Here is a 22,424-nt window from a genome sequence, read left to right on the forward strand (position 1 = left end):
CCCCTAAAACATAATCAAACTTTTCCAGTACAATAATAGGACGCCGGACACATAGACCGAAGAGTAAAGTCTCGTGTCTTTTAATGCTTCGAGGGAAAAGTGTCTTGAAGCTGAGAGGCTGATATATTGTACCACTGAGAGTACACAGAAGAAAAATGATACTATAGCATGTGACCCAGTTTGAATTACAGGAAACAGGAAGCATGACTTTAATTAGTTACTTCGCCAATTAGTTATTACAGCATTATTAAAAACACGTTAAAAGTGAACAGCTTTTTCTAAACAGATCCATGTCATTAAACACTTTTAATATGCCAATTTCATCCCCACCAGCACGATCACAATGCATGCTTCAATAAACTGGGCAAAGCGAGGATTTGGAAAACAAAAAAAATCTAAATAAAGAAACTACACTCTTTAGATTTTAATTTTTTATTTCTGTACAGTCGGTTTAGCCACATTTAGATGAAAACACTGTCCCAAAACGTGTGCTTAACAGATCACAGATTCAAAGGCGGCTCTGACATTTTCAGATCACATTTGGCACCAAGACTTGTCTTCTGCTTGAAAAGGTCGACTAGAGTAAAAGTAGACCAGGGGGTTCATTTGATATAAATTAAAAAATGATAAATTCACATCCCTGCAAAATGACAGATAGATTGAAATAATGACATATACTGATAAAATCTAAGTTTAAATACTTTTTTCTGTCATTACAATTATAATAAAGTATGCCGTTTAATTGTGTCACAGTATGGATCAGAAACCCATAACAAAATATGCTTCGTAAAAATATATAAATGTTAAAAGTTATTGTGGGGGGGGAAAGTATAACAATAAGAGAGACTGTAAAAATAAGTGAATTATCTGATTTCTGATCTCAAGCCCGGCGGGGAAAGTGCTTCTTCTCCAGCACTGTGCAGTACCTGTGCGTCAGCTGGTCCCTCAGTCCTGGGACCGGTGTCCCCGATCCAGATAGGACTTGAGCTGCGCCATCGCCTCGCTCTCCTCCTCCAGGGTGAGGTCCAGGTAATCCTCCTCGTGTTTGGGAATATCATCCAGGACCTCATTGACCAGGTCGACCTCCATCTGGTCCTCCCCTGGACTCACGTACCCTTTTAGGGAGGAGATGAGAGGGTCACAGGCCGGTCTCCCATGGGGCTCAAACACACGTCCACGGGAGATCATGGGTTCTCTCGACCACTGACGGTTAAAATTGTTCTGCCTTTACATTCAATGGAAATGTCACATGAACTCAATTAGAAGTCATATTTCTTGTTTATTTCATTCTTTCTTATTTCTCAAGATCACATGAAATCATATGATATGATATACTATATCCCACACCAAAGACTGATCCTCAAATTGGAAGCTGTAGGCATTCAGGGTAATGTAAGTAGATGGATTATGAACTGGTTGATGTATAGGAAACGGAGGGTGTTGATTAGAGGAGTCGCTTCTAACTGGAGTGAGGTTGTTAGTGGAGTTCCACAGGGATCAGTACTAGGGCCTGTGCTTTTTCTAATCTATATTAATGATCTGGACTCTGGGATAGTTAGCAAACTTGTCAAATTTGCAGATGATACTAAAACAGATGACTCAGCAGATACAATCTCGGCAGCACAGGCTATTCAGAGGGACTTAGATAATATTCATTTGTGGCCGACACCTGGCAGATGAAATTCAATGTGGACAAGTGCAAGGTATTACATGCAGGTAACAAAAATGTCCACTATAATTACACTATGGGAGGAACAGAACTAGAGGAAGTAACGCATGAGAAAGACCTAGGAGTCTATGTGGACTCCTCACTTTCTCCATCCAAACAATGTGGGGAAGCAATAAAAAAAGGCAAACACAGTGTATATTGTCAAAAGTGTAGAATTGAGAACAAGGGCAGTGATGTTCAGACTGTACAATGCACTAGTTAGAGCTCATCTGGATACTGTGGACAGTTCTGGGCTCCACACTTCAAGAAAGATATCGCTGCTCTAGAGGCAGTTCAGAGGAGAGCAACCAGACTTATTCCAGGTCTGAAGGGAAAGTCCTACTGAGAGACTGAGGAACTGAACCTTTTCACCCTGGAACAGAGGAGACTACATGGGGACTTGATTCAAGTCTTCAAAATCATGAAAGGCATCGACCACATCAAACCAGAGGAGCTTTTCCAGATCAGCAGGGACACACGCACCCGGGGACACAAATGGAAATTGGGCTTCAAGGCATTCAAGACAGAAAACAGGAGACACTTCTTCACACAGAGAGACGTCACAATCTGAACAAACTCCCCAGCGATGTGGCTGAAGAGACAATTTGGGAACATTCAAAAACATACTGGATAGGATCCTTGGATCACTTAGTTATTAATGGACACCAAACAAGCACGATGGGGTGAATGGCCTCCTCTCGATTGGACACTTTCTTATGTTCTATGTTCTAAGTCTCTTCTCAGCAGGCTTTAAAGTAGGGCGGACCCACCTGTGGACTCGGATGAGGTGCTGGGCTCCTCAGACAGTGAGGAGGGCGGGGAGGGGGACAGGATGTCGGGGGGCAGGTTCCCCTCGTGATGGGCCAGAAGCTGAGAGGCCACCTGGATGTTCCCGCCCGAGAACCTCAGAGCCGCCTCGGACGCTCCCCGCTCAAAGCCTAGAGACACCAACTGAAACACAAAGACACCAGAGGAATGAAACCTGCCCACGCACAGACACAAGAGCCGTGCTTTTTCAATGAAAATGACTAGATCAGCTCACTTGACACTGGTTAAGGATCAAGACCCAGTAGATACCGATCGTTTCCTACCTGTTCGATCATGTCTCTCCGGTCCAGATCAGAAGAGTCCTCGGATCCTCGGTTGTTGTTTGCCGCCTCGACGGGCTGAAACGAATCTAAAAGAAGCTGGAAAATGGGCTGGAATTGAGTAGTCTGCAAACGATCTCTCTCTCATTATCCATTTTGACTTCCAATCACCAACCAGTCCACTACAGTATAAAGACAACTCTTAGTTCTGCCGAGTTACCAGGAAGGCCTTGTCCAGATCGCCCTGGGTCCTGTGCAGTGCCTTGGCCGCGTCTTTCTTCGAGTAGCCCATCTCTCGCAATGTGTTGATGCTCTCCACCCGTCTCCTCCGCTTCTCACGCTCCTCCCTCCTCAACTTTTCCTTTTCCTAAATCCAAAGGTCACGCCGTTAACCAGCGTTGAAACGCTTGGACAAACGCGCAACGCTTCTGTTCTGAACATCATTTCAGTCCTTCCGTAAGCAACGCCCGTCAATCCTTCGATAGCTGGGCGTTGCGACAGAATTCACAGTCACTTTCAGGACAACGGAGAGAAGTCCAGTGCCGTGCGTATTTTACACTGTATTTCAGAACTCAAATGAGTGTTAAAAACAATACAGCGAGCACAAGTTTCAGTGTTCGGCAATTACCCCAGAACAGCAGTAACAGAAATCTCAGCGGCACCTAGACGTGTATTACAATGCAACCCTTACACACACATGATAACAGGATTGAAACAACTCAAAGTGCTGCTGTTCTGAAGGACGGTATCTCTCGTGCCGGGTTCGCAGCGTACCTCTCTCCTCTGGGAGATGTGCGTTGCGGCCTCGTTGAGGTTCCCGTGACAGGCCCGCAGGCCAAGACGGGCCTCCTGCTCCGTGAAGCCCAGAGCCATCAGTTCCATCATCTTACCGGTATCGAGGCACAGCTGCCCGTACAAGTCCTCTGCCTTCTACAAAACAACAACAGCGCAAATCAGTTAAATTAATCTCAGAGCTGGACAAGGATGAGACCATTTTATTTATTTACGACTAATGATAATGATGGCGGCGTAACACAAGATCCTAAAGAAACTAATTGTGGAAATTGCTTGTTAAGATGTCTGTGTGGCCTGGAGACACTGATCTGAGCCAAGATCTGTCTGATTATGTCATAAACTGAGTTTTAGAAGTTCAAAACACATTTATGAAGCTGGAATATTTCAAGCTCAGTCATATTCCAGCTCTGAAGTTGTCTGGTGGCGAGAAAGTGTAAATATGAGAAGCGATATTGCTTTGAATTAGGTGTAATTGGCCCTAGATTCTAAGAGCTGGCGTCTGACTCTCAGCACAGAGGAGTTGATACTTTTCTCATGTGACAAGTTTTAAAATAACGAATCCACACAGATAAAAGAAAATAAAAGAGAGTCGTGTTTACCAAGGTCAAATACATGAATGTGTTTTATGTTCATTAGCTTTTAGGACACTGAAGGAAATATCAGTTGCTCTTATCTGAAGACAGGGAAATAATCGGACATCACAGCAGCATAATTACTTTAATGGCCGCAGTTGCAAAGAACTGTTAAACATGGTCCTTGGGTGAACTGTCAATGGAGGGGAATTCAGCTGGGGATTAATTACCTAAAATGCCTCTGGTGATCTCTAATTTATTCATAACCTTTTGGAACGTGTTGGAGAGAATATTAATTGCTGTCAACAGCATGCAAAGCACAAACCTAATAGAATTGCAGCACAGATGTAAAGTGACCATGCACATTTTAACATCTGATACATTTTCCCTTTTACCATTACCGTAAAACTTCAATTAAACGCCCCCGGTGTTTATTCCAAATAACTGCAAGGAACCCCGGTGTCAACTGGAAACTGGAGATTGTAGGAGGCCGGCATTTGTATTAACATTCATAAATAAAAAGACATTGCAGATTCCTGCAGGGTAAGACGAGCCTGAAACATTGCTTCACAAGTAGGCTAACAGGCCAGGATTTTATTATTATTATTTTTTTTTTAATAATTTGCTTTTCAAAGATGCATACAAATCACATTCAATGTGTGGTGAACTATACACTGGATTAAAAAGATATGATTGTGTTTGCAGTCTAAGATTCAATATACTGTGAACTTTCGCTAAATAAACACACAGCACTTCAAAAAAACTGCGGAAATACACTTTAAACCCAACCATCAACATTATACTTCATTAATGCAGTTTATGTTGCAGTTGACAGTTAGTTCAATCACTACAATTAACAGCAATACAAATATACAGCTTTATGTGTGTATATCGTTAGAGTGAGAAATAAATTAATAAAAATACACGTGATGGTGTTTTTTAAATTAATATACAGTATATATATTTACTGAAAACAAAAAGACGCATAACCCAGCATTTATTAGAGGCCAGCTTTAGTTTACAAGATTATGCAAATCAACCCGGCGACTATTGGAGGCCGGCATGTATTGGAAGTTTTGAGGTAACTTTGCAGACTACAGCGGTAATTGTTTCGAGAGACCCACCTTCAGCAATCTCTCCGTGGCTTGATCGTTGCCTTCAGTGTAGGCGACGAGGCCCTGAAGCAGGTACAACCTCAGGAACAGGACTTCTTCTCTGCCCGTACTGCCCTGTCAATCAGAAATGAACACAAGCATTAGAGTGACTGCGTCAGGAAAGTCAATGAATAGTACCCCTTCATCCGATTAGGAGTGCCAACCTTTATCTGTAAGAGTCTCTCCCGTCGCTCTCCGTAGCATTTGAGGAAACACGTCTCGGCCGTCTGCAGCCTCTGCTTGGCGTCAGTCAGGCACTCGAGACTCTTCAGTGTCCGGTAGCACCACGCGACGTCCAGCTGGAGAACCGCGTAGTTGTCCACCGAGTTCAGCAGCTGAGAGCCGCATTTACTGCGCATGGGAACAGAGGCAACGATGGGGGCATCACTGAGCAGCAGCAGCGCAGAAGACCCTCTATTCAGACTGACACTCGTTTACCTGGGTGATTTCACCCGTCCACAGACACGCGTGTGACAGAGTGCGACCGCACACTGCCCGTCCCATTTCTGCTCACCTGAACTGCTCATCCGCCTGCAGCAAGTGGTTCAGCGCAGCCTCGTACTGCTTCCTCTTCATTAAGGCCCTTCCCTTCTCGTGCAATCCCATGGCCAGGATCAGTGCCTAGAGAGGATCAGAGACGTTTTCAACACACGATATTCCCCGACCCCACGGCCAAGCAGAGGGCCCCGGTGTAATGAATTACCCTTCTCTCCACTTCGGGAATGGTGATGGGGTTTCCCTTCTGATCGGCTATTTCCAAAAATGGAGTGGTTTCTGGGTCAACACTGCCATCTGGAAAGGAATAGAAGTACGCATTCATTGATATTGGCAATCGTGGCTTTTCAAAAGCAGCCATACCTTTTCTAAAAACATTTCATAGAAGTAAAGGACCACATTCATAAAACAATAAGCACAGAGCTAATATTTGGTTTCTCCAAACAAGGGAAAAATAAAAAAGGGGAATGTCATATACATTAGACCCCCTAGGATAAAAGTAAAAAAAAAAGGCAAATTGATTTTCTTTTTTATTGTGTACATGTGGGCGTTTTTTTTTCATAGTCTTGAGGAAAAAGTTTTTAACTTAATATAATGTTGTTTGTTTCATGAATAAAGCACTTGATGTCCATAGGTCAGAGAAAGAAAGAAAGCTGAAACAGTTTGATGAAGATGTGGGTTGTTTCGTGTTTTTTCTGCCTTCTATCCTCAATCAATTCTCTCTATTTTAATGCATCAGTTTTAAAATGAACACTGGTAGTAAATCACAGTTTTATCCACCAGGTGGAGCATCGTGCCCATTTTCTGCATTTATTTGAAAACAGTAATCCAGACGCAGTAAATCAAAATGACCCAACTGTAACTCTTTACAGATATTATGACTCGTCGTGAATATAGATGACATCAATGCAATGTTTGTTTCTTTGTGCTTGTATGCCTGTGAACTTCAACCAAATGTCATAAATATAAGACCCTAAATTAACCTCTGAACTATTATCATAAAGCAAGCATTTATTTGTAGCGAGATCCCATTTAATTTCCAATCTCGGAATAAGGTATCAGGAGCAGGTAAAAGACCTCTGTGTCATTCGACTGTCTGAGGTGGGAAATGTTGATGGGGCAGAAAAAAAGGGAATGAAAATGATTTTCCTCGCACAGGGCTGTTTCAAAGCCAGGAAATTGTATTCACCTCTTTCGGATAAAATCTGGAAAGCCTTCTTAGTCCTCTTGAGACTTTCTGTTTGGGATCGCTGCTTCTCTTCTTCCACGGCCATCTTCTTCTTTTCTGTCTCGTTTACTTCCAAGACCATGATCTTTGAGTTGTGTTTAACATTCTGTTGCTCAAGTGTCTTACCTGCAAATAAGTTGTACAGAAGTGAGAAGGAGAAGGGCACCGTAAGCATCGATACACAACACTTTCACTGCCGGCAGTGCCAATTTAAAAGAATGGATGCTGCCTGAATTATAGAGCAGTCATTCATAACTTTATAAAATATGTATTTAATCAGATTCCAATAACACATTGTCAGCATTTAACAGATATGAATACTAAGGATTCAAAATGTTCACTATATATTTGCATGCAGCAACAAAACCAACATTTACAAAATAGTTTTTATTTTTACTGTCAGGTTCTTTAAAATCACATACCAGGTACCAATTGCTTTCCACTTAAAATTAACTTCATATATGGAACTCCATAATTTTCAGCAATCCTTCAGCAAAAAAACAAACAAAAATATAGTGTTAGAGAGAAATAGCCTATAAAGGCAATTAAACAACAGCCCTGATTGTATACAATTGTGTCTTTCTAGGCTGTTTTATTTTATTAATTTGACCAAGAATTAATCAAACACTAAATAATGCAGTGGGACATACATTAATATCACTATTATATCCATTTGAAATGTAATTATGATATTCAGTGGGGTCCCATACATAAGTTCAAAATCAGATTTAGAAGATTAATCACGATACAACATTTACACAGTACACAAGCAGTGAATGATTACAAACACAAGATGTAAGAGAAAGAAATGTGTATCAATTCATATTCAAAGCACAGTTTCACTTACTTATTAATGAGCTCTTCAGTTGTAATTTGCAGCTTCGTTTCCACATAATTCTTTTTCAGTTCCTAGAAGCATGAAGATAGTTTTATGCATCTCTTGGTATTCCTATAGTGTCTACATTTAAACATGTTTCTTTAATAATTTAAATGTAAAATCCCCACAGCAGTTGTCCCATTTTTGTAATTTCTCCAATTCCCCCCTCCGCATAAATTCCCCTACAAACTGTAGACGTTGTGGAATGTTATGTAAAGTGTCATCTCCGTTTAAACTAAACTCAAACAAGTAGTCGTCAGTGATAAAAAAAATGAAATGTATTTGGCAAGGCTTGTTATACTGGTATCACACTGGTACCATGTTCACACCCAACCAGATCAGTGATCAGAATCTTTCAATACATTTTTCCAAACTCTTTGAATTACAATGGTGTTTAAGTCTATATTTAATTGCGAATGAATGTGTTTCCACTCAGAGGAGAGCAACCAGACTTATTCCAGGTCTGAAGGGAATGTCCTACTGAGAGACTGAGGAACTGATCCTTTTCACCCTGGAACAGAGGAGACTACATGGGGACTTGATCCAAGTCTTCAAAATCATGAAAGGCATCGACCACATCAAACCAGAGGAGCTTTTCCAGATCAGCAGGGACACACGCACCCGGGACACACATGGAAATTGGGCTTCAAGGCATTCGAGACAGAAAACAGGAGACACTTCTTCACACAGAAAGGCGTCACAATCTGAACAAACTCCCCAGCGATGTGGCCTCCTCTCAATTGTACACTTTCTCATGTATTTAAATGATCCTACTGCACTTACCTGTCTAAATGCTTGGGGCAAATGCAGCTCCAGCGTTGCAACCCCCGTGTCCCTGTATGTCGAGTTGCCCTGCCCTCGCTTCACAGCCTGAGCCCTGATGGCCTCCAACGCGTGCGCTACCTCTGTAACATCGAAACTGAGCTGAACCGCATATCTCTCTGCAAGCTCCTAGCAAAGTGAAACAAAGTCAGCAAGTTCATTTCAAGTTAAATGTACTGGTGTCTTTAAGCATCGAAACAAAGCAGAGGTTTCATCAGGGATCCGCTTCTGAATGTTAGTAAAACTGAATAAAGCTTCTGCCCCATTGCCAGTGCTTTATATTGCTAAACTCTGAATTGGGTTTGCTGCTCTACCTCGCTATAAAATGCTACAAAAGACAAGCTTATGAGGTCAAATCTCACCCTGCGTCAGGACTGACAGTGATTAGGCATTGAGATGATTGTTTCCATGTTTGGCAGTGGCTGAAATGAACAAATCAATTTGGCCTTTGGTTACAATCGGCCCATTGACCAGTTCACTGTAGGTGAAATGCGCCACTCGTCTTAATTGAAATGCGGTTAAACAACATTTCCACACTTTCAGCTCCCATACAGGGAGGCACACCTTTATAAGCTTTTTTAAGCCACATTTGCATTATCTTATTGCCTCCCACAGTGTAAACTCTCGGTGCGAGAGATTTGCGGTCCTTCTCCTTTGTAACTCGCTGAAACGAACAGAAGGCCTACATTCTCTCAGTGCAAAGTTCAAGAGCTTAACAAATTCACAGAAACAAACTGAAACCCGGGTACTCTATTAATTTCAGTTCGCACAGGAACATAAAGCATAATACATTTCAAATTGGAGGAATTATACAGGTTTTTCAGTGTTGTGTCTCTAAACAACTGCACCTTGACCTCTGGTTTATGTATTCTCTCTCCTGGGAAACCACAGGAAGTGAACACATCATTTACCCTCCAGTAGTTTCTCCGAAAGAATGATTTATCAATCCGTCTGTGGGGTTTCAATCTGTAATTAACCTGACGTTTCTCTGACCCAACTGAAGTAGTAAATATGCAATAGAATCCACATGACATTTCAACTGCTGAAGCTATGAAAATATTACACTTCAATCAGAAGACTTATAAACTGCATTGATACACCACAGGGCTTACATTTTTCAAACTCAAATTAAATTCTTTAGGCGTTTTAACTTTCCTTGACCCCTTTGCTCAGTAGCTAATCCATAACTGTAAACATGTTCAAAATCAATTTAAAAGACACTTGATGCTGCACATCTCGGATTACATTCTGCAGCCGATGATTCAGCCTGCGCAGCACGGAGCAGGTCCAGTTACAATATACCTTCATTGCTTGCGGTCCTGCCTTTTTGTCTTCAGTTGTGTAGGGAGGTACCCAAAGCTGAATGCTCTCCTCTCTCAAAAGCTTCTTCACCTTTGACTGAACATGTTCTTCATGAGCCATTTCCCCCCTAAAACAAATACAAAAAACAAAGAAGAATGATGTGCCAGACTGGACATGGTTTACAGATTACTCAGCTCAAATCGAAACTCCAACCCTGTAGGCTTTTTGATTTGACAGATGTTTCGCCCTACCTAATGAATATCCATCATGCAATACTGTGTTTTTCGTGTGCAAATGATAGGTAATGCATTAATTTATGTAGCTCTGGTCTACCTTACACAGTTTTTCTCGTCACAATATTGGTCTCATCTAGGCTCTCTCTCTCTGGCTCTCTCTCTGGCTCTCTCTCTCTCTCTCTCTCTCTCTCTCTCTCTCTCTCTCTCTCAGATATTGCCTTGTGTTTGCAACTAGTCTGCTTATCATTCTAGTGTCAGATTGTAAACTGAAATCTTCAAACATGCGGAGATCATAACCCCTTATTTAAGATCATTACACACAAAATCAGCTGTACACATTGTATAGTACAAAAATAAAGCAGATTAGTACTATCATGATACTATTACCATTGACTACATCTTCCATGCGCACATGGCGTCATGTTAGCCAATGACGTAAGCAAAGTAGCCTGTCTTTGGCTAACATTACGTAATTACGACCCTTAAAACAAAACTTCTTAACTTTTTTTTACAGCTAGATAAATTGAGTTGCTCTAAGATGACGAACTCAGACGTTTTAAAGTACCAATAACTTTAATAACCCATGTAATAAATAGTAGTTGTTTTTTATGTAGTACTTTCTAGAAACAGAAAGTCAGACAGCGCAGGGGATTTCCGAAGAGCTGCATTGCCCTGCAGTATCCATCTTAAACTGACTCACTGAACTGAAACAGAGAGGTCAATTTTTCCAGTTCTCAAATGAAGACCTGGGACGACAAAACTGCCAACAAACCCCACGTTTCAATCCTGCCGTTATTTCCCTTCGCTGCATAACTTTATCCTGTTCAGCTGGGTATTGAAGCAGTATGGCAACGAGTACTGAACACGTTTTATAAGTAAAAATAACATTGTAGTAATAACATTTCCAGTTTCAAGTAAAAAAAAAAATCGACTTCGCAGTAAATAATATTCAGCGTGGTAGGTCATAGTTTATCATTAGCCTACGACTGGTGACAGGGATATAATTTCGTATGACAAGCCGTTATAAGACATATTACATTTATTTGATATCTTACCTGAAGTACAGCTGCTGTTTAATATCCCGTCACATCCACTCAATGCTAGCAGTCTGGTTTCTGTTTTGCTTTCGTTGGTATAATATCGCTGCCGTGCACTGCAGAGCTGCTGTTATTGTTTTCATTGACTTCCTGATTACGGTAAGCTAAGAGGGTCATTCCGAGTAACTGCTTTGCCTCATTTGGTCCAACGCGTTCCTAAACACAGGAAACGTCGTGGGAACACAAACGCAACACATGTCATCTTTAGTTTTAGATTTTTATGATTTTAAAAATGAAAATAGAAGGACGTACGAAAGATTTAGTAATTCAGGCAATTTAAATGTAAAATATCAATACTGCCTCATGAATATATTATTAAAATAAACTAAAATAACACTAGGGTCTAAATTGAACTGGGAAAGAAAAAAAGATACTAGAGAGCATCAAAATGTAACACATTAACTCAATCTTTCATCTGGAAATAATTAATTTATAGCTGCATTGATTACAACTATAGTTAATTATCTATAGTAGATGGATTATGAACTGGTTGATGTATAGGAAACAGAGGGTGTTGATTAGAGGAGTTGCTTCTAACTGGAGTGAGGTTGTTAGTGGAGTTCCACAGGGATCAGTATTAGGGCCTGTGCTTTTTCTAATCTATATTCATGATCTGGACTCTGGGATAGTTAGCAAACTTGTCAAATTTGCAGATGATACTAAAATAGGTGGCTCAGCAGATACAATCTCGGCAGCACAGGCTATTCAAAGGGACTCAGATAATATTCAGTTGTGGGCGACACCTGGCAGATGAAATTCAATGCGGACAAGTGCAAGGTATTACATGCAGGTAACACAAATGTCCACTATAATTACACTATGGGAGGAATAGAACTAGATGAAGTAACGCATGAGAAAGACCTAGGAGTCTATGTGGACTCCTCACTTTCTCCATCCAAACAATGTGGGGAAGCAATAAAAAAGGCAAACACAATGCTAGGGTATATTGTCAAAAGTGTAGAATTGAGATCAAGGGCAGTGATGTTCAGACTGTACAATGCACTAGTTAGAGCTCATCTGGATACTGTGGACGGTTCTGGGCTCCACACTTCAAGAAAGATATCGCTGCTCTAGAGGCAGTTCAGAGGAGAGCAACCAGACTTATTCCAGGTCTGAAGGGAATGTCCTACTGAGAGACTGAGGAACCTTTTCACCTGGAACAGAGGAGACTACGTGGGGACTTGATTCAAGTCTTCAAAATCATGAGAGGCATCGACCACATCAAACCGGAGGAGCTTTTCCAGATCAACAGGGACACACGCACCCGGGAACAGAAATGAAAATTGGGCTTCAAGGCATTCAAAATGGAAAACAGGAGACACTTCTTTACACATAGAGGCGTCACAATCTGAACAAACTCCCCAGCGATATGGCTGAAGCTGAAAGTTTGGGAACATTTAGAAATATACTGGATAGGATCCTTGGATTAATGGACACCAAACGAGCATGATGGGTCGAAAGGCCTCCTCTCGTTTGTAAACTTTCTTATGTTCTTATAACAATATGATGATAATAACAGTATTTTGGAATACATAAAACAAAAGAGTAGTAGTATGAAATGTATCATGTATTATAAGTATTATTATCATTTGTCATAATTTTGGGGGAAAGTGTCATAGAGGACTGGTTGGACTGGCCGATTGCTTGTCACTCCTTAGGGACTCTCAGCGCTGATGTATCCCAGATTTGAATTATGGATCCCAACCTGTGGCCTGTATTTATCGAGCCAATCAGGGGCCTCCGTCGTTGTTCTTATAAACACTCCTTATTGTTTAGTGCACATTTTATGCATTGCTGCTGGATTCTTCATTTGCACAAAGGTTTCAAGCTGTTTCCTTTATTCTGGTGACATCTGATTTAGGAAATTAAATCAGCTGTAATCTATATTCTGAATATCGGTTAGTACAGTCCAGCCTGTTTTCATTGTTTGTTGTCTTACTCATACTTTGTGCTTGTGTATCTTTTTTGTGCCGTCTGTACTCCTTTGGAAAATACCCTTCCTTATGAAGGTAAATCATCCATATTGTTATCAGTTATCAGTTATATTGTAGTTATATTATATAATATGTTATATTAGTTATTAGTTATCATTAGTTATCTGTGCTGGAGTAGTACTGTAGATGTAGTCGAAGAAGTGGAAGACATTTACATACAAGATTAAATATCTTAATGTAATGTTGATCTTTGGTGTAAGATTGTATGGAATTAAATTAATAGGACAAATGTATAAGTATGGTTTTCATTATTTAGCTTAAAGTTTATTATTTTTTTCTTCTTTCTTTTCTAACTTAATGGAGATTTATTCAATCAAAATAATACAGTACTTATATTTTGCAGAACTCTGGCTAAACCTATCTTCCCAAAATAAAAATGGTGTGAATTAGCATAACTCTGAAATTAACAAAGGCAAAATGATAGACACAGAAAGCATACTGTTGTGGGTGGGGAAAAAATACAGTAGAAAATTGTTATCCCAAAAATCTCATGCTTTAGATTTCTTAGGAAGGAAGGAGATTGTATTGTTTATATTCATATTTATTAGGCCAAACCAGTTATTAAGGCATCAAGTAACAGACTGCAATGTGTTTTACAGAACAGATTGTATTACATTTGTCTGGGATATCTGTATACAGTAACTGGTTTTGTCTGTTAACAAATACAGGCCTATTTGTTGATTAAAATATTAGCAGAAAAGAAAAAACACACAAACATAAAAAAAACTATATGTAGGCTATAAAAACTATACATATGGGCTAGGCCTTATAAACACTAAATTGGGTATCATCATACTTTGCATAAAGAAAACTACTTTATGTAAATCTACAGTAGATAAGTATTCATCTTTTTTTATTCAAAAATACTTGCGATTGATTGTGAAATTCACAGTTCATGCCTCACACATCAGACCAATTTACTTATAAATATGTACTTCAACTGATCATATTGTGGGTATACAAATATTGATCTTGGTAAATTTCAATCATTTGTCATGTTACATTTCCAAACACAATAAACATTTGAGTCCAAAAGCACATATTATCATATATAGAGGTCCCATGTTTTCAACAGCAAAGACAGGGGGCTATATTGGCTCAGAATATTGATGGTGGTTTAAGAAGTGTGTCAGCTAAGAAACTGTGGCTCTGTATTTAAAAATTGAACTAATTCTCACAACCAACAATTCTTTCAGCTTTCTGGTGGAAATCAAATCCACTTTACCAAACACTTTTTTACATCATCCGTTACCATCTCCAATATAAAATAAAACTTAATATACTTGGTTAAAGTGGTTACCAACATGCCTTCTCTCTCAACTTTCTTGGGCTCGCATCTTCTTTATACATTAACCACCTGAACACTATTTGGTTAAAAATGAATGATATTATTGTTTCTTTACAGTTCACAGGCAAATCAATTTAAGTCCTTAACACCTGTACTGAGTTCTACTCGTCGTACATGTTAGTTTCAAATGTGGGCTACATATTAATGAAGGCTTCTGTTAATCAAATAACTGTTTGACTGTGAGACTGCGAATAGTTTTGTAGTTTTGTATTAGCTGGTGGGTCACAGTTTATAATGACAGTTATGTCAGTATGGTACTCAAAAGAAAATGACTGCAAAATAAATATCCAAAACAGTAATTTCTGTATATCCAGACAGATTTAATTTATTTTAATCAAATGAAATATTGAACTTTAAATGTATTATAAAATAAGTCAAAGTATCTATAGTCAGGTGTGAAGATCTGTAAACTAAAGTGTTTCTGCTGTACAATATAACCGAGACACCTCCAGGTATTATATATTTAATTCATAGTATACAGTGAAATACAAAAACAACTGGGAGAGATATGTGGTGTTCAAGACTCCTCCAGTTGGTTGTCAGTTTAGACATTTTGACAATACATCTTATACAGTAACATTTTTCCCCACAAAAAGTGCAAGTTAATACAATTAACCAATGATGTTTCGAAAAACGTCTTGAATCCTTCTGTTTTCCAATTATTGCTCAATGTGGTTTCACTGCAACCAGTTGATTAATGAAGAGTCATTAATGTGACTCATACAGTCCAAGTCTCCTGGCTGCTTCAGACTGTTTTGGCTGTTTCTTCTGTGGAAAGGGGTAGTATTGGAGTTTAGTGGAGGCTTGTGAAGATCTGGACTCATCCAGACTCAGCTGTCTGGACAGGATGACAGGGGCTGAGAACTTCCTCTGAGACAAGATGGCACTCCCAGCTGGGCAGGTGTCGTTTGGGTTTTCTGATTTTTCTAAAGGCACTGGGTTTTCCAGAGAGGCATGTTTGGTGAGGAGAAGATTTCTTTTGGCGCTGCCTGGCTCCCTGGGTGAGGTGGCTGTCATGGCGTTTGTGTCGGACGTTTTGCCCGAGGTTGCCTCTCGGGGGCGGTTGGGATGTGCCATGCGGTGGATTCCAAGGTGTGTGCGCCAAGGGGTTCTATAATCCTCCGAGTCACTGACAAAATCAAATTGTATCCCTTTGACCGCCATATGTTCCTCAAGGGGTTTTGCAGGATTCACTTCCTGGTTTATTGGTATCGTGCTGAATAAGGATTCTCCACTCGTGTCTTTGATGCCTGTGGGTGAGGGTAAAGAAAAATACAATAATGCTTAATGAAGTCAAATCAAATAAAGCCTGCTACAACTGCAGCAACATATTAGGCATGAGTAATATTCCCTTGCTGAGTATACAGTATAACTGTGATGATAAAATACCACAAACAGAAAGCACGTCAGTGAATTGATCAAAACATCAGTGACGCCTGCTTTCCCTTTTCAAATACAAGAAGCAGTTTTAATACAAACCTAATCACATGAAGCACCAGTTTCTTGTTGGACAGTCAGTATAGCAATAAGCACTGTGATTACACAAATGGTTAAGATGTAGGTGGGTTGCTGTATTTCCTGTATTATGTTACAGGTTAATTACACAGAACAGACTTATCCAAATGCTTATACGTTTTCCGTGTAAATTCTGGTCTTATCAGTCTGATAAACAAAACCATTTAACAGGTCTGGCGAGTTTTTAATCATGATATCAAGAAGGATTAGCACTGCATGCAATGTGCTTTTTTGTAAGTCTGATCAAGTTCACATAGCTATACAACTCACTCTTTATAACCCAGCTGCTCAGTGGACCCCTCAGTGTATCGAAACGCTTAAATGTGGAAGAGGGTTAATGCGCTTTAAAACTAAGGGACATTGATTTCCAGAGTTTCACGTTTACAGTTGGCACGTCCTAGTGTTACAATCAAAGAAGGATACATTTTACTAACATAAACAGTATAACGACGTAAGCCCTGTCCATTTTAATGTCAATTAAATAAAAGTTGAAGAGCTTGGGTTACTGATCTGAATTACATGCTGTTTACATGCACACTTCACAAATGTCTCGATTTACACGCAGCCAGTCCTTTATACAAATTAATTTAAAGTATCACATCAATATCACCCAAGCGCACACGCAACAGCGCTTCATGTTACCAGTTCTCAGATGACTTTACACGCAGGGCTGGGCGGTGTTGGCCATCTGTAACGTGTGGATCTAATTGTTACATTTGGACAAAGTAAGCGTCTACATTAGTTACATGCAGCGGTAACGTCACAATCATGTTGTTTGTGTAATAAAAACATATCCATCCTTTGCATAATAATGGTAGAAGGAAGTGCCTAACTGTGGACGTATGCGCCGGGTTAAGCACTTTCTGCACGAAGCGTTTTAGACTCAAATTGAACTTCCCAAAGATCACAGGTGAACTAACCCCCTTTAGGATATAATTTGAAAGCGGCAGAAAATAAAAGTACTCAAACACGTCATTCAAGAGCTTGTGTTGTGCATGCACTTTAACGCACACTGCTGAAACACTTTATTTCACTTCTTACCCCAAGTACGCAAAGCCCACTACATTACAATTCCCGAAACATACCTTTCTTGAATAACACGACGTGCGTCTCGGACCTCTGCCTCCTCCGCAGGCAGTGATACTGCTCCCGCAGCAGCGACACGTCCATCCCGGCCGGGCGTCCTGCGGCTGCGGGGCGATGACGCGTCAGCTGCTGCCACAGCGCCGCCAAGCCCAGAGAGCAACACGACAACATCTGGCATGCCCGAGTGCATCTGGATAATACTGGCCTGGCTTTTCTCTTCTTGTCCCTTCTCCCCTCTAGGACAGTCATATTTTGAAGTTAGCTCGCAGTGCTGGGAAGCTACAGTAGAGCTCTCTGTTGTCTACATGTTGGGATACAGACAGTGCTGGCGGTGTGCAAATATTTAGGCTAATTTCTGGTTCTTTGGTAACCAATGGGAGAACATGGGAACATGTCAATACATATACATGAAGAGGAGCTTAAAATGAGCAGGTGCAGAACAGGAATGGTTTGCTTCAATGCTTTTTGAAACGGCTTTTGAAGGGACTTTTATATTGTGCCCTTGTTTGCAAGTATGCATTAACAAAAGAATATTACCACTGTTATGTCTCGGATGTACTGCAGAAGCCAGTTCAAAGTAAACGCCTATAAGCTGTTGTGGGGGTCATGTTTCGCCAGTGTGGAATAATTTGCTTTTTAAGACCTGGATATACACTCACCTAAAGGATTATTAGGAACACCATACTAATACTGTGTTTGACCCCCTTTCGCCTTCAGAACTGCCTTAATTCTACGTGGCATTGATTCAACAAGGTGCGGAAAGCATTCTTTAGAAATGTTGGCCCATATTGATAGGATAGCATCTTGCAGTTGATGGAGATTTGTGGGATGCACATCCAGGGCACGAAGCTCCCGTTCCACCACATCCCAAAGATGCTCTATTGGGTTGAGATCTGGTGACTGTGGGGGCCAGTTTAGTACAGTGAACTCATTGTCATGTTCAAGAAACCAATTTGAAATGATTCGACCTTTGTGACATGGTGCATTATCCTGCTGGAAGTAGCCATCAGAGGATGGGTACATGGTGGTCATAAAGGGATGGACATGGTCAGAAACAATGCTCAGGTAGGCCGTGGCATTTAAACGATGCCCAATTGGCACTAAGGGGCCTAAAGTGTGCCAAGAAAACATCCCCCACACCATTACACCACCACCACCAGCCTGCACAGTGGTAACAAGGCATGATGGATCCATGTTCTCATTCTGTTTACGCCAAATTCTGACTCTACCATCTGAATGTCTCAACAGAAATCGAGACTCATCAGACCAGGCAACATTTTTCCAGTCTTCAACTGTCCAATTTTGGTGAGCTTGTGCAAATTGTAGCCTCTTTTTCCTATTTGTAGTGGAGATGAGTGGTACCCGGTGGGGTCTTCTGCTGTTGTAGCCCATCCGCCTCAAGGTTGTACGTGTTGTGGCTTCACAAATGCTTTGCTGCATACCTCGGTTGTAACGAGTGGTTATTTCAGTCAAAGTTGCTCTTCTATCAGCTTGAATCAGTCGGCCCATTCTCCTCTGACCTCTAGCATCAACAAGGCATTTTCGCCCACAGGACTGCCGCATACTGGATGTTTTTCCCTTTTCATACCATTCTTTGTAAACCCTAGAAATGGTTGTGCGTGAAAATCCCAGTAACTGAGCAGATTGTGAAATACTCAGACCGGCCCGTCTGGCACCAACAACCATGCCACGCTCAAAATTGCTTAAATCACCTTTCTTTCCCATTCAGACATTCAGTTTGGAGTTCAGGAGATTGTCTTGACCAGGACCACACCCCTAAACGCATTGAAGCAACTGCCATGTGATTGGTTGGTTAGATAATTGCATTAATGAGAAATTGAACAGGTGTTCCTAATAATCCTTTAGGTGAGTGTAATTTACAAACATGGTGGTGACACATAAAAAACATTAGGTATCAAGACCAAGGTACAGGGACTACGTATTACCATTGAACAACAAGTTAAATCCTACTGGTGTTTCTCCACCTAAGACAAATACATAGTGTACAATAAACATATATTGGGTTTATATATTGCCTTCCCATCTTTCCCTCTACCCCTCTCCTGTCTCTTTTTACATTTCCAGTAACAGGTTTGATAGTTTAGCTGAAAACTTTGTGAGTTTTTGCAAACTGACAGGAAAATTATGGAAACACGTGTCCCTGGTCTTATTGTATTTTCTGCAGAGGGAAAGGAAATCTATGTCAATGGTGGCCTCTCCCAGGTCACAGTGACTGTATAGTCTTATGTTCAGGGTTGCAGGATGTGTTGTGTAAACCTGATTCTATGCCAAACTATGGGAACTGAATCTGTACAGTCAGATACGTCATTAAACTAAAATGGTTATTGTATGCTCTGTAATCAGTCAGGTTTGAAATGCTGTTATGTTTTTATATTTAAATACTGCAAAGTCAATGTTCTGATACTTACAAAATGTATGCATAGTCCGATAAAAACATATCCACTCTCCCAAATCAACTATTGGAACTATTAGAAAAGTATGCAGTGCAATTAAGATCTAAATCATACTTTTAATTATAAGGTGTTCTTATTCTTATGAACAATAAAAAGGAAAACAGCAAAACACTAAGGACAATTTTCAGTTTTTAATTTTTTATATGTATTTGTCTGCATTCGGGGTTGTTTAAAACAGGATAAGCAGCCATTTTCCAGTCTTAAAATTAAATTAAATGTTTGAACATTTCTAACATGCTACACACTCTAATTGTTAGACATAGCACAGGTGATAAAATATAGAAAACGTCTCAGGATTTGTTAGAATGAGTGCATATTTACAGTAAATGCGTCATCCAGTTCAGCTCAAAAACTTTACTACCTTTTATTCGCTGGTTTACAAGCTGATATCAAATACCCTGACTTTTCAAATTCATCACTGAACAAATATACAACTCCTCAAAAGAAAGAAAAGTAAACAGAATGTAATTGATTACTGGCATTTCTGATACTATATTACAATGCTCCCCTTCATTTTATTCACACCCTTCCACATGTAAAGATGCATTTGCTGCTGCTACTGTGTTGACACAGCAATGTTTATGAAGTGGGCAGGTCGACTTATACCATTGTTACGTTACCAGACACGTAGACGAGGTCATTTTGTAGCTCAGTTACTGAGCAACACAACGACTGCCTGTATTATATTCATATTAATTTGAATCACAAACACCACAGCTGACATAAATACAATCATGTTTCCTTATTTTGTCCGCATTATGGACAAAAATGTGTATACTAAATTTAAACCATGCACAGTGAAAAATCTTGTCTGTCAATAGTAATAATTCAATAGCAATAGCAATAACTAAAATGCTAAACATGTATTCCAACCTGTCCAATTTAAAGTTAGATCTTTCTTGGTAAGTTCACCTCAGTATAGTCTATTATTATATCCATTATAAAATCAATATGGTCCATAGAAAATAACATGTTATAAAATGGTTTATTACAGTATCAATCTGGCTAAGTTTGCTACATCTAAAATGCTAGTCAGACAGTTTTATAGATTGGATTTTAAAACAAGTCAACAGGATCAGGTGTTATCCTGGATTATTTTAAGAGTGACCTTCATTTTCTGTAGTTGATGTTAGTCTGTAGTGGTCAGATAAACATGTGGTCAGTTATAGGACATCTCTTGGTTATTTTTGTATTACAGAATTTCATGAATGCATTATGGTTGGGAAATGTATCTAATCTTTACGCAAAGTATTGTTATTGTAACCATATGTGACACATACACTGGCTTTACATTGTGATACAGTGATAGCTTTTGCATTATGTAATTGTGTTTTTAAATTGAACAACAAACAAACACCGACACCTTGCTTGTTTCATTTTCTCTCCAATGTTTTCACAATTGTTCTTTGTGTCTTTTTGTTGCCGTATATCTTACCATCTCAAACAGACCAATCCAACTGAAGACCGTACAGTGTTAAAAATGGTTTTTATGGTAGCGGCCCCTTTAATTCCGCTGTGTTCGCGTCATGACGTCAGGCCCGGAGTCCCGCCCTGCCGTGCACATGATGGCTGCGGCTGCCGACGGCTGCTACCTGGGCTTGGACTTCAGCACTCAGCAGGTAGGGCTGGCTGCAACATGCGTGTGGCATGTTCATGTGTGCTCCTGCATGTTAGGGAAACACATGTGCACTACGTAACATGCACCTGGAAGCGGGAACAGCAGCGGAGGAGCTCGACAGCATGTGTGTGCGCACGATCCTGCAGGATGAAGCTGCCAGGGGATCTTCTGCGCAGATCTGCGCGGCTCCACCAATGGGATCGCTGGGATCGTGCAGGCCTGCGCAAAACTGTGCCACCTTTAAAACAAATGCCAGAAACTTTTCATTCATGCTAGGGGCTGTCGAATAAGCTATCGTAAAGTATGTAACAGAATGTCACGTAAACATATAACAAGCAAGGTCATGCCATTAGCGTTTGCGGTATGTTTAGGCATGTGTACGATTTGAAAACAGATCTTTACCACCTATTGGGGAAAAAACATGCAAATACATTGTTCTCCACCTAATTCTTGTGTCATTGTGACGTGACGTTTTCTGTGGCAGCGTGGGCTTGGATATGCAAAATGAACATTCACTGTACAGTTTTGTAACCCTCCAGACACTATTATTCGTATGAATTATTATTATTGTTGTTGTAGCTGAAAGTGATTGCTGTTGATCACAATCTGAACGTCATCTATCAGAACAATGTACAGTTTGACGATGAACTTCCTGAATACAAGTAAGTGAAACAGTTTTAAACCATTTAAAAACAATTCACTCCAGTAGATTCTGCTGGTATGAAATGCAAAATCAGACAATCACAGCCCCATTGCAAGTGAGCTGTGGCGCATTTCCCATATTTGTTGGCACTTGTATCGTGGTTTTGCCATAGTTTTGCAGTGGGTTCCCATGCATACCTTTTATGTGCACTGAACCATAAGTACAATTCTACCACAGTAAACATGCCTGAGACGCATGTGTCATGGTATTGTCATAGCCCAGTCTAGTAAAGCACAGCGTGGGGCTGTGCACCCATAGGAAACCCCCACTGCTGTGTTGTGCATCTTACAGCTGTGGTCCATGATGTGAGGA

At 40.3% G+C, this 22,424-nt stretch overlaps 3 protein-coding genes across 4 annotated transcripts in view; 1 reads left to right on the plus strand and 2 right to left on the minus strand.

The window, feature by feature from the left end:
- Nucleotides 1-416: 416 nt before the first annotated feature.
- nub1 (negative regulator of ubiquitin-like proteins 1) lies at nucleotides 417-11,461 on the minus strand. Of its 2 annotated transcripts, XM_066716600.1 has the most exons (16): nucleotides 11,333-11,461; nucleotides 10,042-10,168; nucleotides 8,701-8,868; nucleotides 7,888-7,949; nucleotides 7,463-7,527; nucleotides 7,002-7,166; nucleotides 6,021-6,109; nucleotides 5,832-5,938; nucleotides 5,482-5,668; nucleotides 5,288-5,392; nucleotides 3,571-3,726; nucleotides 3,017-3,163; nucleotides 2,800-2,895; nucleotides 2,479-2,659; nucleotides 927-1,115; nucleotides 417-640 (listed from the first exon to the last, which is right to left on the minus strand). In XM_066716600.1, the coding sequence occupies exons 2-15, from the start codon at nucleotides 10,159-10,161 to the stop codon at nucleotides 946-948; spliced, it is 1,818 nt and encodes a 605-aa protein (XP_066572697.1). In that variant the 5' UTR covers nucleotides 10,162-10,168; nucleotides 11,333-11,461; the 3' UTR covers nucleotides 417-640; nucleotides 927-945. The 2 variants fall into 2 exon arrangements, with proteins under 2 accessions (XP_066572697.1, XP_066572688.1); XM_066716591.1 differs by having other exon boundaries at nucleotides 417-1,115.
- Nucleotides 11,462-13,866: 2,405 nt separating this feature from the next.
- On the minus strand, nucleotides 13,867-17,621 carry LOC136762968 (uncharacterized protein C9orf152). The gene is made up of 2 exons (XM_066716614.1): nucleotides 17,317-17,621; nucleotides 13,867-15,966 (listed from the first exon to the last, which is right to left on the minus strand). Exons 1-2 carry the CDS (start codon nucleotides 17,564-17,566, stop codon nucleotides 15,425-15,427), a joined length of 792 nt encoding a protein of 263 aa, XP_066572711.1. The 5' UTR covers nucleotides 17,567-17,621; the 3' UTR covers nucleotides 13,867-15,424.
- A 3,714-nt stretch (nucleotides 17,622-21,335) lies between these two features.
- The window catches only part of xylb (xylulokinase homolog (H. influenzae)), an 81,282-nt gene continuing 80,193 nt past the window's right edge, over nucleotides 21,336-22,424 (plus strand). The window contains exons 1-2 of the mRNA XM_066716624.1: nucleotides 21,336-21,410; nucleotides 21,989-22,071. Coding sequence (XP_066572721.1) covers nucleotides 21,354-21,410; nucleotides 21,989-22,071 — 140 coding nt within the window. The 5' untranslated portion in view covers nucleotides 21,336-21,353. The remainder of the gene's footprint in view (nucleotides 21,411-21,988; nucleotides 22,072-22,424) is intronic.

The sequence above is a fragment of the Amia ocellicauda genome, chromosome 2, assembly GCF_036373705.1.
Source record: "Amia ocellicauda isolate fAmiCal2 chromosome 2, fAmiCal2.hap1, whole genome shotgun sequence".
In the NCBI taxonomy this organism is placed as follows: Eukaryota; Metazoa; Chordata; class Actinopteri; order Amiiformes; family Amiidae; genus Amia; species Amia ocellicauda.

Bases quoted from the DNA above. Each gene is read 5' to 3' on its own strand.
- LOC136762968 (XM_066716614.1), bottom strand. From the start codon at position 17,566: ATGACTGTCCTAGAGGGGAGAAGGGACAAGAAGAGAAAAGCCAGGCCA. The intron at 15,967-17,316 runs GTATGTTTCGGG...CCTCACCCACAG, and splicing joins CGTCGTGTTATTCAAGAAAG to GCATCAAAGACACGAGTGGA.
- nub1 (XM_066716600.1), bottom strand. From the start codon at position 10,161: ATGGCTCATGAAGAACATGTTCAGTCAAAGGTGAAGAAGCTTTTGAGA. The intron at 7,950-8,700 runs GTAAGTGCAGTA...TCATGCTTCTAG, and splicing joins TGCCCCAAGCATTTAGACAG to GAACTGAAAAAGAATTATGT. The intron at 7,167-7,462 runs GTATGTGATTTT...ACTTATTTGCAG, and splicing joins TGGAAAGCAATTGGTACCTG to GTAAGACACTTGAGCAACAG.